This window comes from Balearica regulorum, chromosome 7 (genome assembly GCF_011004875.1).
Source record: "Balearica regulorum gibbericeps isolate bBalReg1 chromosome 7, bBalReg1.pri, whole genome shotgun sequence".
Lineage (NCBI taxonomy): Eukaryota > Metazoa > Chordata > Aves > Gruiformes > Gruidae > Balearica > Balearica regulorum.
This window is the reverse complement of record NC_046190.1, coordinates 18303612-18322913: the sequence shown is the minus strand read 5'-3', so window position 1 is coordinate 18322913 and position 19302 is coordinate 18303612. Positions and strand designations below refer to the sequence as shown.

The 19302-nt window shown below is 36.3% G+C and overlaps 1 protein-coding gene across 2 annotated transcripts in view; it reads left to right on the top strand.

Annotated features, from left to right (window-relative positions):
* The window catches only part of MYOF (myoferlin), a 70914-nt gene that overhangs the window by 10500 nt on the left and 41112 nt on the right, over positions 1-19302 (top strand). For both annotated transcript variants that reach the window (XM_075758248.1, XM_075758247.1), the window contains exons 4-15: positions 7554-7662; positions 8950-9034; positions 11226-11386; positions 11911-12039; positions 12702-12764; positions 12877-12927; positions 14479-14509; positions 14986-15101; positions 16326-16452; positions 17744-17847; positions 18797-18865; positions 18991-19034. In XM_075758248.1, the coding sequence (XP_075614363.1) occupies positions 7554-7662; positions 8950-9034; positions 11226-11386; positions 11911-12039; positions 12702-12764; positions 12877-12927; positions 14479-14509; positions 14986-15101; positions 16326-16452; positions 17744-17847; positions 18797-18865; positions 18991-19034 (1089 nt within the window). The remainder of the gene's footprint in view (positions 1-7553; positions 7663-8949; positions 9035-11225; positions 11387-11910; positions 12040-12701; positions 12765-12876; positions 12928-14478; positions 14510-14985; positions 15102-16325; positions 16453-17743; positions 17848-18796; positions 18866-18990; positions 19035-19302) is intronic.

Below are 19302 nucleotides of genomic sequence, written 5' to 3'. Positions count from 1 at the left end.
CTGTTTGCTGTGTTCTGACACTCTCTCTTTTCTGTCAATGCCAAGTAGTGTTGGCTATTACTATTCCGAAAGGGAGTATGTATGATACCATGTCATCTTCTTTGCCTTTTTTTTTTTTTTTTTTTTTTTTTTGAGGAGGGGGCAAATTTGGATGTTTTATGACACTGAGCTAGGCATACATTCATATTTATTGATAGTAGTCCACTTCCATTGTCAGCTTTTCTTTACTACTTTCTGCCTCCTCTCAATATGTGAATTCAGTTTTTTACAATACTCTGTTGTAAAATCACTGTGAGTCAAGCCAATGCCCTCAGATCTCTCATTCTTGAGATTCCTGTAGATCAGTAAAGCAGGAATGTTCTGCATGCCTCTGACTTTAAGGAAATCCCAGAAATCACAAACTTGATATAGGAAAGCTTGCCAGTAATCAGAATTTTGTAATGGATTTTATAACGTGTCAGAAAATAAAGGAAGGTGCTTATCTGAAGTCCTAAAATGTTTCTCTGTTCATGGGTTCAAAGTTAAGCAGGCATGTGGGGTTTTTTTTTCTTTCAAACCATGTTTGTAAATATCATCTGGACTCACATTTGTAGTGCTTAACCGCCAGCTTGTGCAAATGCCTGTTTGTTTTGCTTGGGTTTATGCACTGGAAGTTTTCCACGCTTACTTATTCCATGTACAATTTAAAAAGTAAGCCAGTAAAATTCTTTGGGAAAATGACTTCTATGTATGGAACTGTGCAAAAATATATATAGTCCATAAGACTGAGAACACCTTCAAAGTAATGCTCTTTGAAAATAAATCCTCAATACCTGCCACATATTTGCAGTGTGTGATGTGTTTGGAAGGGCTATTGGCAGGGAAATAGGATAAGGGGGTGAGAAGGGGGAAACACATGAGTAGACTTCCTGACCTTAACAAGATAATAGGAAATGTCATCTTGGATTTCTTTTAAAGACACAAAGCACTGTAACAGCAGAAGAGATTTGGTGTTAATGAACATTCACATTTAGACAAAGGAGCAAATGAAAGAGGGAATGTGGAGTAAGTTTCCCATATATTACTTGCATGTATGCATAACCTGTATTTCTGTAGAGTTACTGATTCTATTTACTAATACTGCGTTTGAGAGAGATTTAGGACTCTCATAGTTTTGCCATTCTTTCACAGTACTACCATATTATAGTTTTGCCATTCTCTCACAGTATGCTCTTTTAACACTTAAGAAAAAGTCTATAGTTAGATACATGCCTGTAGTGCTGCAGCATTCCAAAAAAGATGCTCAGTGGAAGACTCTGCAAATGACACTCCCTTGCTTTGTCTGCATGCTAGTTCAGGATTGGAAAGATGGAGTATGATGCCTACATAAGGTCCTTACTACTGAGAGCTATTATAATGACAGTTTAAAAAAAGGGAGGGGAGGAGTGAGGTCTGGACAATTTTGTATTATTTTTTACGTGTAAATTTGATGTGGTTAACCAAACTGAAATCTTTCAGAGGCAAAGGCCCATTATTTCAGAAACCCAGTGTTTGCCATGTGCTTTTGATGTTATTCATGAGTAGACCCACTAACTTGGGAGCTGTATCTGGTGTTTAAGCTAAGTGGGATTTGAGTCTAAATCAATAATCTTTTCTTTAGATATTCATGTTTTTATACATTTTACTTTAAAGTCTCGACTGAATTGGGATTTAGTTTTTGAGTGTAAACGGTACATCTAGGGGACTGTGTCGCCCAAGAAAGAGCACCAAGAAGAAACTACACCATGGAGTTCTGGAAGAAAATAAGCAGTGGAGATTGCTGTTGTTATTTTCTAAGTAGAGATAACTTTTGCTCAAATGTTCTGCCACTATTCTTTGCTGCATTGTAGGCTAGAAGCAGAACAGTGTGTATCTCAACCCAACTCCCTTTCTCTGGCTGCTCACTCACAAAGCTCCTAGCCAATACACACTCTGCTAATTCCATGCAGTGTTACTCCTGACTTGGTCTGTTGCCGCGCCTAAGAGGTGACTACAAAACCCATAGTCCCCTCTAGAACAACACAGCAGAAGGTTGCAATATAACCCATGATTTGTTACAGCTGCTACAAACTTACATAGCTGTTCATCCATCCCATTCTTATTCTGTTGCAGGAGGATAAGCAGCACAGTGGATGTTGTTCTGTTTTTGCACTCTGCCAAAACACAACTCATTGCTTTGGCAGTTTTCTGTAAATCAAGCCTGAAAGATCATTTGAATATTTTCCTTTTTTTATTTTTTTTTTGTTTGGTTTGGGGGTGGGGGGGTGGGTTGTTTGCTTTTTTTCCTGGAGATAGAATTTACTGCTTCATTTACAAGATCATTAAACTTTTGCAGATAGAGCAGCTAAGTGCTCTTCATGGTAAAAAGACAGAGTCATTGGAAAAGATAAATAAAGCAAACCACACTGACATGTAGGCAGACAGACCATCATTGGAATAAACTAGAGAGGACTCATATGATCCATGCTTAGCTAGATTTTCCAGCATAAAGATGTTTGAAAAGAGAACACATCTGTTTTCTATTATGTTTAATACTGTTAGTGGAAAGATTTCAAACTCTTAGAACACAAATCTTTATGCACTTAAAAAACAAAAAAAACCACCCAGTAACTTCAGTTGTCCCTGTGAAGTTAAGAAAAAAAAAAAAAAACGTTAACAGGAAGTTACAGTTGTGTCTGAATGAAGTGATTTTTATTCTATTTGAAAGAGAGTTGGGATTATGCATTTCCCCATGATCTTTGCATAGTTAGTAACCTAGCGACACAGAGGAAAAACAGATTGGGCACACCCTTTTCTCAAGCAGAAAAATGCAGCCACAGATGAACAGTGCAGCAATTTAATCATGTTTAAGTATTTTCCATAGTTAAATAATTTATAGATTGTTTGAATCCTCCTACAGCTGTACCCTTTGTGTGGATTCTTTTCCATGTCAGTGTGGCTGTGCATAGTTGCAGGTTTTCTTTGCATACGTTGTATGCAAGATCCAGCCTGGTTAAGGTTCAGTTTTGGGGTTTTCTGCCTTGTACAAAATATTATCCATACTTTGTTTCTTTTTAAAAGTTTGTCCTTGCAAAGAGTCTTATCAAATAACTAAAGAAGATGAAAATATTTGGTTTGCTCTTAATAGTAATTTCAAAATACAGCATGAATAACAGGAGACAGGAGTTGGGTCTTGTAGCACAGAATCTATAATGGAACATATACACTGAGAAAGAAAGGTTGAGTGTAGCAATTATAACGGCAGTGTGGAATCAAGTTTGCTGATGAGAATAATCAATGTAAACCTCTGCCAAAATAAACCCTTAAAAAGAAGTCTAAAGAATTAAAATGCTTGACTTTCAGAGGGTTAAAATCACTGTAGAAGTAGCACATATGCAGCTGGAGGATGTGATATGCTAAAGAATTTAATATAAATTGCTACCTTCAAACAGAGGAGTAGTAATAAAATGGTTGGTACTGTGAATTAGCATTTCCTGATCCAGGCATGGGTGTGAAGTTTCACTTCTCTTGGTTATTTGGGCAGCTAACAGGAAGTGCTAACCACAGCACTAACGGATTAATTGGCTTTGGCACAAATGGAACACTGTATTTAACAGTTGGTCATCAGTAGTTCATTGATTTCATGCTGATAAACGAAGTATTTCCCTTTGATTACTGGGGGGAAAGTATCATAAGACTAGTACTATAAGGTATATTTGAAGTGGTTTAAAATCTGCTTCTAAATGTGGACTTTGCATTTATCTTTGGTGTCTTATTCAGTGGTAGACCAGAATGTTTAAACTGCTTGTAGCAGGACATGTTTTTTGCTTTACTTCTGCAAAGCTGGAAAAGTTTAAGAGACTTGGCTGACTGGGCACTATACATTCACAAGTCTTAGGGATGGCCAAAAAGGTACTTAAGCAGAGTAAGAAGCAATACTCATTTGCTGTCTACTGCTAAAACAGCTGATGATCAAAAAGTCGCTATTCCAAAAGGAGAAACTATCCCATCTGATGGTGTCAGAGATCAGTGTTGATCTGGAATTAAATGGGCAAATGTTGTCTGCTAGACAAGAGGAAGAAAGCTGAAATAGCTCCAGCAAAGAGCAGTGTCCTTTGAGGATGAATAGGTGACAGTCTTTTCAGCTGTACTGAAAGGAAAGGACTGCTTATCACCTTGAAAGTCATGACTTCAGAGAGAGATTGCAAGCAGTCCTGCCTGAAGGTAAAAAAATCTTCAGAATTCAGAGGGACACAGCAACTTCACGGTAGTTGTGCAGAGAACTGGGGGTCTAGTTACATATCAGAAGTGAGTACAGCAGCAGACCTTGCAGCAAAGCATTAAACAGCAATGAACTGTTATTGGATGTGGTGTCACAACAACAACTGCTGCTGTCTGACTTAGCTGACTTGGTCTTACCTGACTTAGTGCAAAGATTAGAGACCTGAAAGAAGCATCTCAGAAAAAAGGCTTTCTCCAAGACCTGTATAAGTGACAAAGATGAGACCTAGCAGTGACCTTGAGGCATTCCTTGTTAGTTTTGATAATATTACTTCAGCTATTAAATAGCTTTATGATCAAAACCAGACTGGACATGGTCCTGGGCAACCTGTTCTAGCTGACTGCTTGAGCAGAGGGATTGAACTAGATGGTCTTGAGTGGTGCCTTCCAACCTCATTGGTACTGTGGTTCTGCTAAGGGAGGGGTGAAACATCCCAAATCCAGTGAACAGGACCATATTGAGGAAAGCAAAAAACTGACTGCCTAAAGTTTAGAATTTGGCTAAAGCTTAGAAGCAGTAGTAGTATATAGGCTGAATATTAGATTTCTCACTCTTGCTAGAGTGGAAAAAGACCGGAGCCTGTTGTTGCCCAACCTGTTAAAGGAGGGGGGAAAAAAAGGACTTGAGGCAACTAGTAGCAAGCAAGTAGTCTATGTAGCTGACTCCCTCTTCAGTGTTCTGAAGGTGATCACAATCTTAAAAACAATTATTATGTATTCAAATATGTGCATAGTTATTTGCATAGGACAGATGAGGATGTAGAAATGGAAATTTACACTGGAAAATTTCAAAAGCATTACTGCTGAATGGCTGTTCTTGAGTTAATGTCACCAGATAGGAGGGTGTGGTTGCTGAAACAGTCATCCAGGTGATTTGAGACTGTGTGACTTACGAACTGAAGTTCTTTTTGGAGTTAATGTAAGTCCTTCCAGCCGTAGGAAGAGTTCCCTGTTTGCTTATATTATACGTGCTTTCAAAGCTATTAATGTTAGAAGTCTATGTAATAAAGAGAAAAATGCATTAAGCTACTTAACATTTTTCACTCTTAACTGCTTTGGGATTTGCAGTCATTATGGAATGAATCTTTTCTGCTTTTCTTTGACTGTTGAATAGTACCAGTGTCTGTTTGTGTGACACCTGCTCTTTACATAGAAAAGTTTTGTCAAATATAGAGGGAGATGTTCTCTTTGGTGTGTAACGTCAGACTTACTTGACTTCTCTATAACACCAATTTTTGGAATGTTGAAGCTAGAGGGGGGAAAAATAAAAGTCTTTCTATCTGAGAGAGATCAGCTGCTGTTGTTCCCTGACCTAGGTCGACATTATTGTTTAGTGTCAAGATTTGCTGCATCAAATCATAAGCAATTTCAAGTAATACTACAGTTGGAGGGATAAATAAGACCACTGACTGTATATCTGATGTTCCAAATCTAGGTTTGTCTTGTGGGTTGAGTGCAATTCTGATTGCATAACAGGAGAAATTGCTTCTTAAGCTCCCTGAAGTTGAGAAATGCATGGAGTCAGTGTTTCAGCTAACGTCCAGCTCTGTGCAACAATTTGTAATAAGTGAAAATGTACCTAGGGTTAGTCTAATGCTTGCTGAAATAATTAGGTGTATTTCCATTGTTTTTTAAAGGACCCTGGATGAAGACTAGAATACTGAATCCAGGTGTCTGTTCAGTAAAGGTAGGAGAGGCAGGTGTTAGAAATGGCATCAGAGTTTTGGTTATGGTCCTCTTAAAGGTTAGAACATCTTCATGCATTTCCTCTGCAGCATCTTAAACTGCTTTTCACATCTAGCTCATCCCCTGTGTGTGAGGAATATGTGAGGCATAGCTGGTATATTACTGTGCTCTGGCAGTTTGGGGGGCAGAAATGAAAGGTTTGAGTGATGAGTCGAAACTATCAAAAAGACAACTCAGACTGCAGGAGTGACATGAGCTGGGAAAGCAGAGTTGACTGAGGAGGTGATAGCACAAAAGTAGTTCTAACAGGTCATTCAAACAAAGTGTAGTTATTTTTTGTGCACGGCTAAACAAAAGTTGTAATGTGTAATACCTGCAATGTATATTTGCAGGAAATGAATGTTTTATACTTACCTATTCTAATGTACTTTGCAAAAAGTAAATTGTGTTCTCATGACATAGCACCTGAGAGCAGCTATAATAATGTGCTTGCTCCATGTTAAAAAACGCCCTTGTGTCCTTAGCTTCTCCATGAAAAAGCACTATAATCTATTCAAAGGGACCTCAGTTAAGTTCTCTGCATACTGATTTTTTGTCCACTTTGGCAGCAAAGCTGGTGTGTTGTTTGTAAAACATGTTCTTTGTAATATTTACAGGGTGAAATTATCTTGGGTTTTTTTCATTGGCAAGAATCTCAGTTATTCCAATAATCCACTTCAGTATAGGAGTAAGCTGTTATTAATACTATGGGAATGAAATACAGTGCTAGATATCATGAGACCAATGCCACACTGTTAGAAACTCTGCCTAAAAGAAGTTTCTGAGGTTAAAAGTGCATGCAGTTTTCACTTTTTTTAAGATGCAGGTGACAGATGTGGTCCCCAAATAGGCACAAGTAGCTCAGGAAAGTCTACCACATAATGTCAGATCTCCTGGGCAGCTTCCTTTGGTACACCTCTCTAGGGCCATATTGAAACATTCTGAGAATTTAGAGACGAGGAGATGAACCTGTTCCAAAATGTAAAATATGGACAAGAAGAATAATTTTGTGAAGCCTCTAGTAAGCACATTGATTGCATTTTTTCTGTTTCATTGTTTTCATTACAGAGATACATGTATGTATTTTTGTGTCTCTTTCTGTGTAGTATAACAGCTGTCATAGCTAGCTTTCACACGTTATTTCTCATCTGAGAGTTTGTAAAGCTATACAGGGAAAGAAAATATTACATCCTTTAGTTTACCAATGAGAATTCAGTGGCTGAAACAGGTGACATGGCTATTGAAAGTTTTTCAGAAGATTATTTTCAAAAATACACATACAACTTATTTAAATTTAGGTTTTTAACCTCTTTAAGGTTAAAGCTGTGTCTTCTGTAAAGAACACCAGCACATTTAACTGCAGTGAAACAGAAAATACAAATTAGCAGTACACGATCATTAGATAACATTTGCAGTGATCTTTTGTTGTGTCTTGGGTTTTCAAGTCATGGCTGGAGTTATTTGGTTGACTAACAGACACTAGTAAAAAACAAAAGGGAACTGTTTGATGTATATTTGCATTCTAATAATGATTTTTTACTTCATTTCAGGTTAATTGGCAGTGCATCCATAGCACTTAAGGATCTTGTGGGTAACCAAAGCAGATCTTTTCCCTTCAAACTCATACCTCTGCTAAATGAAAGGGGACAAGACACTGGAGTGAGTGGTTTACATTTCCTTATTTTGCTCTATTCTTGATCAAAATGCTCCAGCAACAGGGCTAATAGTGAAACAAAAAATATTTTCAATTTATTTTTACTTTATAAATTAAATGCTTGGAATTTTGTAGCAAAAGCTCCAGATGGAGGAAATTTATGACAAGATATAATTATGTCTATACCATCTGAGTTTGTTTAATATCCTTTCAGTTAGATAAATTGTTTTCTGTGTATGTACTGTGTATTTGTATATATGTGTTATAAATATTTTGGGCCACGGAGTATGCATGGAAATCAGCCTGATGTTGAAAAAGAGCATTTTCCTAAGTACCAGATGGAGTTCCCATATGTACTTTTTTGCTGTATTCTTTCTAACATCCAGCTGTGTCATAGCACTGAATCTGGAAAGCACATAATCATGTACGTGTTCACTGCCAGCTCAGTTCAAAAAGTAACACAAGGACTTAACTTGGTTTAGCATGTGTTTAAATTTAACAGAGTTATTAACTGGTTATTAACTTAGTTATTAATGAAGTAGTTTCTAGAACTGGGACCTTACTTTGTTTGTGCAGTCTAGCTGTTAAGGCACTTGATATTGCATTCTAGTACAATTCTAGTAATTTCAGTATCTCATCAGCAGTAGTTTAATATTGTGGTTAGTTGGTCACAAGGTTGGGCTTTGTTGCTGACTTCTCATGTTACTGTGGCAACTAGGAATAATAATGGTTTGTTCAATAATCCAAAACCACAGTCAAGCACAAAAAAGACAATTCTATAATTAGAATGGAAAATTACCTACTGTTTTTCTTCCAGGATGGAGGTATGAATAAGCAATTAGAAAAGACAGGAAATTTTACTTATGGTTCAGACTTGTTATGTTGTTGATAGTGTTATTTCTCACTGCCTTTGTTTTTTCCATCTGCAAATTTAGGATGTCACCTAGTCTGCCATCAGTATTGTGCAACTAAATAAATTAACATTTGTAGAACATCTTATATACTTGTATTGTGACAGATTTTTTCAAAATATAAACATAGTGGTTCCATTTGTTAGATATTATTTTAGAGCCTATTCCATTAGCTGCAAATTGTGTAATCTTTATTGTTTGTATGTGTATATATAGCTCCCTAACAGTTTATTAGTTTACTAATAGCTGAAATTTTATTATAAACTGTGCTGTGACTATGAATAGTTAACTGTTCACATACAGTGCTAGACCAACTCACTGCTTTAAATCAATTGTTGAGAATACTGTGTGCTACATAAAAACCCACGTATTTCTCTATAGGCAACAATTGATTTGGTAGTAGGATATGAACCACCAGCTGGACCTGCAAATCCAAATGATCCAGGAGGGACCAATACACAAGAAGGTATTTCAGTGTTTTCTCAGAACATTATTGTTATAAAATCATGGAGAAATTTAAGATAAGGCAGGAAAGTGATTCAACAGCATTGTTCATCAGAAAAAAATGTAACCAGAAGCAAGCATGTCAAGACTGCCAGATAGTGATTTTAAAGAAATTAAGGATGATTCAGAGTGACAGCTAGGAAGAAAATTGGCATTTCCTAACATAAAATGGTCATAATTTTCTCCAGTGGAATCAGGTTACAAAAGAATGATGTTGCTTAAAAGCTTTTCAAAATGGCTTTTGTTTAGGAAAGAAAGGCTTTTGAATGCTCAAAGAAACTGCTATCTGCTGTAATGCTAGGGCTAACTAAAAAAGCAGGGAAGTCACATTTTTTGAAAAATATATTCTATTACTTTCAATGTCAGGGAGCTTTGTGAAAAGATCTTCTTAAATCATTAAACTTTTTTTTTTTTTTTCCTGGAGAATAACTACGTTTTGAAAAACACTGTTGCATCTTATATTAGGCTTGAAATTTGACTAACCTATGCAATATTGTGATCAGTAGGGAATATTCTTTGGTCTCAATATATCATATTAACTAGGCTTTTGCTGAGAGTGTTTTTGAGATCCTCTAGTTTTCCAGACTCTTGAAAGAACTGTGAAGTAACAACAGGTTTTTGCAGTAGTCAGGCAAATATTTACCCTCATATCCAGGGTGTGTTTGTGCAGAGAGAAGTAAATGTAATAAATGTTATATATTTGAGGAGAAAAAAAAAAATCAGTTTTACCATTATCCGCTGATAGATAATAATATAAGAAGGAAAATTTGAAATGAGGAGTCTTCCGAGGGGAAATTTTGATTCCACTGACTTCACTGAGAGGTGTTCTTGGGAAGTGGAAGGATAGGCAATGCAAACACAAAAGCTGTGTGTTAAATTACTACACTTTGAAATAATTTTTTAGGAATGTGACCTTGGCTAAAAAACCAAATTGACTTAAATGAGATTATTTTGATAGCTTTTTTAAAATGTATTTGAACTATAAGGTAGTACAGGTAAAATAAAACATGGCAAGTTTTTAGTTAGTATCCAGCAACTGCAGGAAAATTATTTCAGTGCAAACCATAAAACATACCTTAGTTAATTATTGTGAATACATATTTCCCATGAAATGAAATCACATCCCCCAGCTGAGATTGATACAGCTCAGTTTCAGAAATTAAAAATTAAGTGCTAAGTCAGGGTATGTAATCAAGCAGTTGCATGGATCCATCCAGGCAGATGGATTTTGAGAGCTGTAAGGGAGGTAGGGCCTTCTGGTTATAAAATATATGTGTCAGTCTCTGTGTTTTTAAATGTCTCTTACAAGGATCACTGAGGACTTCATTATGCAAAGTGATCATCACCTTGTATTGGCAAACTAATTCATAAAGTTAACAAACATTCTGTTAATGCTAACCATCAGAGACACAGCTTGTTCTTCCTGTAGACTTTACCATAGTCACTGTCCTTCAGTTAAGAAAAGAAGCTGGAGACACAAGAAAGTGACGCATTTTTGTGGTCTAGATATTTATGGATCCTGTTTTGCAATACTGGAATCTCACTGCATGATCCAGTATTGTAGTGTCATGTGGTTGTAGAACAGTCTTCCACAGAGGTATTGTGATTTCAGAACTGTCGAAGAAGCTTACTAAGAAACTTTAACTTATTCCACAGTTAAATGCTGTGGAGGAGGATTCAAAGTTTTATTTTGGATGGCAGACCCTAAATGTCTTCATGTTTTCAAGGTTCCAAAGTAAAAACAAATGCTATGGTATAGTCTAGTCTTGCTGCTGGGAAACAGCTTCAACTGGAATAAAATTGATCACTTCTGGTGTATTGTGAACTAGTCTGGTGACAATTACAGCTGAACTGAACTTTGCTAAAACTTCAATCAGTTGGTTCAAAAAGTGTATAGGAATTGTAGTAGATACTCTGCATCCTGAAGAGGGACAGATCTACAGTTAGTTTGGTTAGGATGTAATTTTTTCTTAAGCAGGCTAAAATTACTAGCTTTCAAAAGGAGTTGGAAGTGTGGTTAGCAAAAAAAAATTGTGAAATAAGATAATACAATTTTAGTGGTACTCTTGGTTATCAGACTCTTACTCCTGTAACTTTAACATCAAGCTGTACTATTTGTTTATTAATTGCACTGGGTTTTTTTACTGTATGAGATGGGGAAGATGATGGAGGTTATGAGGATGGCTTGGATGGTCCAGTTCATGGTATCACACCAGCAGTTCCAAGTGGCACGAAGGAAGCTCAGCTAGCTAAACGTATCACCAAAGGAAAGAAGACACGGAGAATCCTTTCTAACAAGCCACAAGATTTCCAGGTACTAGATTTATTAAATGTTGCACGTTCCTTTTTTCTGCCTGGCATGACATTGCTCCTTACATATAGCCTGAGCATAATTTAATGTCAGATTGTGCAAATCTAATGCATGGTAGAGACAATTAGCCTCTTCATTTGAAAGCCTGTATTTCAGAAATATTCTTCAAATTTGCCTGTTACAAAGATGTCCAATTTTGTACAATTCTGACTGAAATCTAGATGAACTTTATTTATTGTAGAGTTGTATAGATTTCAAACTACAATAGCAGTTTTAAAAATAAAGTAGTAAAAGCAAGAAAAAAATTTTTTACTGCAATAAGTATCCCCAACTTGTCTTGCAAAATTCAAGCAAAATTATATTTGCTATCATAATTAAGTTTGAAAAGTCTGTCCGGTCCATGTCTGCCAGCTACTTCAGGTGTTGGCTAACTGTTTTGGTAGTATAGGAAGAAACTGTTGTCACCAGGATGATAGATAATACAGGGAATGTATTAATACAAATATTTGAATTTTTTTTTTTTTCAGATTCGTGTTAGAGTCATTGAAGGTCGTCAATTGCCTGGAAATAACATAAAACCAGTAGTCAAAGTTCATGTTTGCGGTCAGACACACCGAACAAGAATCAAAAGAGGAAACAACCCATATTTTGATGAAGTGAGTGGCGTTAGAACACTAGCTAAAAATGGAATAGGAGTGACCACATTCATGCACCCTTTCATTTTCTTGGATAAAGTACTAACTAGAGTATAGCTGGGCTCAAAGACCAAACTTAGTGAGACATATACTATTAATAGAACAAATAAGCTAATGAATAGTATATTTATCTTCATGCTGTCAAACTATCAGATTTATTCCTGTGGCCTTGAATTTCAAAGATGCAAATCATTACAATCACTACCACCACTAGCCCTAAACAAGACCTTTTTGACAACAGAGATGACTAGACTTGGATTGAATATCCTGGAAAATGAACAACCTTTATAATTCCTGAAGTCATTCCCCTGAGGAAAATGTGAAGTGCAGAGCAAGAAGCAAGGGCAGTGCTGAAAGTTTGCAGCACAGCTATGCCTACTGCATTAATTCAAATGGAAGTTGTGACTGTCTTTTGTCTGTTTTGTACTAAGTTTGTTTACTAAATTTATTTTTTTATTCTTCGCTAAATTATAATATAATGTGTCCAGCAAGGAGGCAGGGTAAAAGTATTGTAGTAAGCATGCTTCACAAGCCTCTTAAAATAATGTTTTTGCATTTTCTGTTCAGAGAATTATGAGTTTGTCACTTTGAGACAGGTTTTTGGTCTGTTTTTACCTTTACAGATATTTTTCTACAATGTCCACATGACTCCATTAGAGTTGCTTGATGAAACAGTTAGCATTCGGGTAAGAAAAAATGGTGCATATTCAAAAGGCTGCTGGATGCATATAGCATTGTCTGGCCATTTCACTATGATGTTTAGGAACATTCCTGTTTCATGTTTGTCTGTCTTTTTAGGTGTATGATTCTTATTCTCTACGAGCAGACTGTCTAATGGGAGAATTTAAGGTGAGTATGAAACAAATTCCATATCTTTACTAAATTAAATAAAACCAGAAATTTTGTAAGCACTTGTTTTAAATGTTTAAATTTATACTACTTTAGCGTGGGGCCAAAGAATTACCTGATGATGTCTTAAACAGTTTTCTTTGAGTAGAAAATTATTGTTGAAGAAAATGGTATAGTTTATATACCAAGTTCTCTAACTTGCATCCAAGAGAAAAAGTACTTACTAAAAGGTATTTTTTTTTTCCTCAAAAGGTATCAGCATGATTATTTGGTATGAGGTAGAGTTTGAAGAGATAATTTTATTAGGTATCTAATAGGCATAATAGTGATATGTGTGGCAGCATAATGATACATATTCTCAAGTGATGTGGGAAGGTGTTCCTTTGGTCAGAAGCTTAAGTAAAAGGGATGGTGGAAAAGTCTCTTAAAGTAAATTCTGCGGTTCTGATGCTATTAGTGAGATTGTCTTTATTTGTGTTTGTTATGGTCAATACTGGGAGGTAGACATCTGCCTGTTGAATGTATTCCTAAATCAATACATACAAGTATCACATGACAATGATAATGGATACTGGGATCCCCCATTATAACATTTCCAATATCAGTGTTGGCTGTGTTTTCAGTTTGCTTCTTTTGTACTGCATAAATTCAGTAGGTCTCTAGACCAGCTTTTCACAAAAAAATGCAAGTGTGGAGGAGTGCTCTTTTCTAAATGAAGCAGTTTCTGCCACAAAGCTGGTTACTTTTGCTTCTCACTGCTTATTATCTATGTAATTTCTAGTGATTCAGACAGTGGTATATTGCTCTGTGGAGGATTGATCATTCACTAAGCAGGTGACAGCATGTCATTCAGCTACGTTCTGTTCCTGCAGGCACACATTCCAGGAGAAAACCCCAAGGGTATTTCTCTCTAGAAAATCACACTTTCAGACTTTACCTGCAAGGAATACCAGCCCCAATTGCAATGAGCAAACATACTTACCTTCCTGAACATGTTTGAAATCTGATACAATTAATTCAGTTGTGGTATATGTGCAGTCTTGTCCAGATTTGACACAGTGGAGGGAAGAATTGCCCATCATCTTTATAAAACAAAAAGGAAATTATTCATTAAAAAACCAAGCTTCATTTCTGGAACTGAAGGATGAAATGTTGAGCAGGAAATAGAAACAAAAGAGTTCTGAAAAGCCTGTCTGAACATAAAATAATGGGGGGGAACATAGGAGATTGAAGAAGCGGTAAGTTGGCCCCATCTTCTGTCTGATAAATGAAAAAGCTGGGGATCTGAGGAAAGAAGAAAGTAACTACAGCTGTTGGTTCCAGTACATCTTTTGTTACATTTTCTTCTTGACTGCCGTATCCATTCAAAATCCTTCACTTTTCAATGAAAGGCAATTTCTCCTTCTCCTCCCAAGAATATGCTATGTAAACTTTCTTTTGTTGTGACAAGAGAACTATGTAGTAGTACTCACGAAATCTTGAGAGGAGTTGCCCTAGCATTTTTCTGTTTTAGTATGTTTTCAGAGGTAATACCTTTGATCTTTATTTCAGATTGACATTGGCTATGCTTATGATGAGCCTGGTAAGTAACAGTTACTTCAGAGCTTCTTTTCTTGCTTGAAACTTGAATTTGAAACATTTCATTAAATTTCTAAAGTAAAAGAAGAAAGTTAATGGAACATTCTTTGAGATTGCTGCTCTAAGTATTAACGTAAAAAAAATTCCAACAATATATAATTCCTTTCAGTAGCTTCAAGATTAAGTACAAGGACCTAAAATTTGGCTATTAGTTTTGGTATCAAAGACCTAAAATGTGAAAAATAATGCAAAAATATTTTATAATTATGTCCCTGAATTAGTATGCCACAACATTTTAACACCACTAGATTTCTTGTTTTGAATGGCCCTACTGAGACCTGTCTAGGACAGAGTAAAGTTTTTAAAATAATTAGGTTTGGATAAAGCATGCTTTTGGAATGGGTGACTTTGATTTTATGATTTCTGCCATTTTGTAATGGATATTATTTGGGGTGGGTGGTGGTGTTTGTTTTATTTTAGGCCATGCAGTCATGAGAAAGTGGCTTTTGCTGAGTGATCCTGAAGATACAAATTCTGGAGCTAAAGGCTACATGAAAGTCAGCATGTTTGTCCTGGGAACTGGAGATGAGCCACCAGTAAGTTTCATTTAAGTATTTTTCTTCCCCTCTCCACCCCATGGATATATATTCATGTCTCCCCCCAACATTTTTTGACTACTGTATATTTAGCAGTATTTAAAAGTAAGACAAGATTTACAAGTTGTTTCAAGGGTATCCAGTACTAAGTGGCTAACACAAAGCCTGTTTTGTTATCCTGTCCAATTAAGCAACCTCTAGAGCAGCTCTGGGTGTGTTTATCTACCATTTGTAGATACTTTTTCACATCCTGGAAGAAGTAGAGATGTGTTAGCCTGGTGTTGCATGCAAGCTAGTAAGTAATTTCCTTAGCATAGCTAGTCAGGCTGAGCAACATATTGATACCAGTTCCAGGACTAAGTCAGGAATGTTTCCACTACTATATAATGTAGACAAGCCCACAGAGAAACCTGAGTACCAGAAAAGGTCCAAATATTTGCCAGGTGAAAATCAGACCCATCAATAGTTACAAGTTAGGCACAAGTAATTTGATGCATATGAAAGCAGTAGGCAGTTTCAACAATCCAATCCTTAACTGTCTGCTCTTCTGTCAAGGTAAAAACAGGCCCTCTTTTCTGTGTGATCGTTTTCTTACTTGACCGTTGTCTGTAGTTTAAGTTCTGCTGCTTTTCCTGCCTGAGTCTTTTGCATTCTGCTACTCCTTAGTTAAATATAATATGTTCCCTGGAATCACAGAAGATCTCCTTCTTGTTCCATATTAACTCTTCCTTTCTGCTATCCTCATGATTCTTGAAATCACAAGGGTATGTGTAGTTATTTGTGGTGAAATATTTTATTTCCTATTTATTTTTAAAGGAGGAAGCAGTAAGATCTGGTAAATTATATCAAAGTTGTATGCATTTTCTCATTGCAATAAGATGCCTTATCACAATATTCATCTTGACATGAGTGTGAAAATTGCATGAAGTTGGCATTGTATGAATGCCAAAATGATCGTCATCTGATGATGATGATGATTTTAAAAGTGTGATTACAATGGGCTCCTGCAATTGAGTACTTTAGAGATAAAAATGTAAGTAAAATAGTTTAGGTAGAATTAATTTTTGTGTCTTGATAATTTGATAAAATCACATTCCTTATAATAAAACTGACAACGGTTCTATCTGAAGAGTATTGTTGGTACCAGTTTAATCACCTTAATTCTGTACATTAGTCTGTCTTTCTTACAGTGGTACATAATGTCTGGTATGTATCTGCCAACAGGTTGAAAAAAGGGAAAGAGATAATGAAAGCGATGATGTGGAGAGCAATCTGTTATTACCTGCTGGAATTGCACTTCGATGGGTCACTTTTCTTCTCAAAATCTACAGAGCTGAGGACATTCCGCAAAGTATGTAGCTTCTTACTACTTGTCCATCGGTGTATTTGCTTACCATTAGAAATATTTCTAGTTAGCTCTTCAGAAACGTTCCTTGAACATAAAACATCCTGAGTGTTTTACATTGTTACTTGAGCCATTCTGTGATGGCTTATGTAGCCCATTTCAAGTCCTTTGGTAATGCTCAGTAAGTCTACTTAATTCTTGTAATGGATAATTTAATGTGTTACCCATTAGATTAGTAATAGGTCTGTTGTGGAATGGGCTACACAGCTTCAGGTAGTGGGAAAGGGTCATCTTTGTTAGCCCTTCTCCAATCGCAGAAGTTATATGCAAGTGGCTACCATTCAAGTACAGTTGATGTGCAGACAAGCTGGATGTTCTGTGCATGTCTAGCTCAAGTATACAGTGCATGTGTCAACTTCCTGTTGGACTCCAATCTCTGCCCACTTTCAAGAGGTTATCATACAACTGCTTCCCTGTAGCCCTCTTTTCCAAGGCCATTTACATCCTAGTAGATAAGTAGTACTGCTGATGCCCCCTGCACCTTCCTTTTCCCAGCAATCCATTAATTATTCTTCACAGGTGCTCATAGCTGCAGCTATTTTGCAATGGGGGAAAGGCCACAGGACTGCTGAAATCAGCCAGCCGCTGCTGGGATGGCCAAGGCAGCCTGTCTTGCCAGCAACCTGCTCCTCAGTGGCCACAGGAAATAAGTAACTAGGAACTGGCTGTATCCCAGAAAGCTGCATGCAGTTTGTGGGCTGTAAGTTGAGCACTGTAAGCTTAAACAAACAGCCTTGGAGGGCAGGGGAGCTTGTAAGCAGTTTGACCTTAATTTGTTTAGTGAGATTTTACTTGTGTTGGCCCTATGTTGCTGAGACAAAGGTTATTTCTCTCATTATATGCTATATGTCTTTTCTGAGAGAATATGGGTGGCTTTGTATCCCTTCTTAGCATAATTTCTCACCTATATCTGTGACAACAAATGACAGTGTCTACAGGTACAGGCATAATGTTTTTCAAATACAACTATGCCTCTAAATTCAGGAGTACATCAGCACTCCTTCTGATGTTTCAAAAATTTATATTCTTGAAATTGCTCCTAAGCCTAAATTCTCCATTTTTACCAGCAAAACTGTTCAGAATTTTGTTTATCAGATTAGACTTTGCCCTACCTAGATTTGTAAGCTGGTTTCTCTCTGTGGGTTTGCTATGGGCAATTTATTACTTAGGCTGAATAAATAAATAAAATAATAATAAAAAAGCATAGACATTCATTTCTTCTTTGCCACCTCTCCAGTGGATGATGCTTTTGCACAGACTGTCAAGGAAATATTTGGAGGAGAAGCAGACAAAAAAAACCTGGTAGATCCATTTGTAGAAGTTTCTTTTGCTGGGAAAAAGGTAATTTAGTAAATATCTGAATCTTTGCATTCTAATTGTAGTCCTGAGAACAGATTTCATATGCCAATATAAATTTTTAAGTTTACTGAAATTGTGGAAATAAAAAAAGCATTAGCCCTAAAGCTCACTTTGCAAAATGAGGATGAACTACAATGTATAGTAGAATGGGTGTAAAGCTGATGACTAATAAAAAGAATGGGGGTATGACTAAATGCTAGGAACTGATGCGTGACAGATTGTTTGCCTACCGGTTGTTCCTGATTGCTTTTTGTAACTAATGGTACAGATCTTTCTGGACAGGTTAACAGCATTTGTACATTTTATTACTAATGTGTTCCTTAGAATACCAAATTTGAGCTGACACACAATTGCACAACCTATATTCATTGCTAGCCAATCTTTTTTTTTTTTTTCTCTTTTTTTAAGAAGAAAAATGTCAATCCTTTATTATGTTATATAGTCAGGTTGCCATGCCCAGTAATGTAGAGGATCTTCAGTGAACATGACTAGCAAATGGTATAGGCGCTCTCATAGAATATATTCTTCATCTACTCTAAAATCTGTATAAAGCAAACTAGAATCGGGTCATTCCTTAGTCTGGTTTCTCTGATGTGATAAAAGAGATCAGTACTAGTGTGAAAGCACATTAAATTGTAGCTAGTGGAAAAAATAATCTTTTTTTCTTGTAGGGTAACTCCAGTCTCAGGTTTAAACACTGTTTCAAAATTTTCCCTCCAGTTGCACATTAATGTTGCACATGCAGATCAGTTTAGCAGTATTTACCCATTGAAAACTAATAGCTCATTGCAGCATAAACCACTCGGGATTCATTAACTACTACCACTCATCTTACCAAACAGAATATGATTTATCCTTAGTCATATCTAGTATATGCTTTTTGTCTGTTTTATCTTTGATGCGCTATATAGTTGATTTCATTTTTTTGCAGGTTTGCACAAGTATAATTGAAAAAAATGCTAATCCAGAGTGGAATCAAATTATTTATCTTCAAATCAAGGTCAGGTTTTATTTCTTGTTTCTGTAGAAAACAGCCATCCTTTTGGAACTCAGAGCATTAACATTGCAGAGGTGAAGTAAGTAATGGGTTATTTTCTTTTGATTGCTTTTTTAATTGCTTTTCAGTTTCCCTCGATGTGTGAGAAAATAAAACTTGCAATTGTTGACTGGTGAGTTATGGCTTTTAATCAAAGTACTAGACAAGGTAAATTATATTAAGTGAAGAAAAGTCTGATTCTATTGATGCTGGGTATTTTTACAGTCTATGAGAGTATTTAAGCAAATGTTTAAGTATCTTCCTTTATGGTTTCTTTAGAAGAGACCTGATTAGTGTAACATGGGAGTATTGTTAGTTTTGTGCAGTGAGCACTGAGCACTGTTGCTATTAAGTTGATAGTGTAAAAGTCAGGTGACTTCTTTATGATACAGACCATTTTT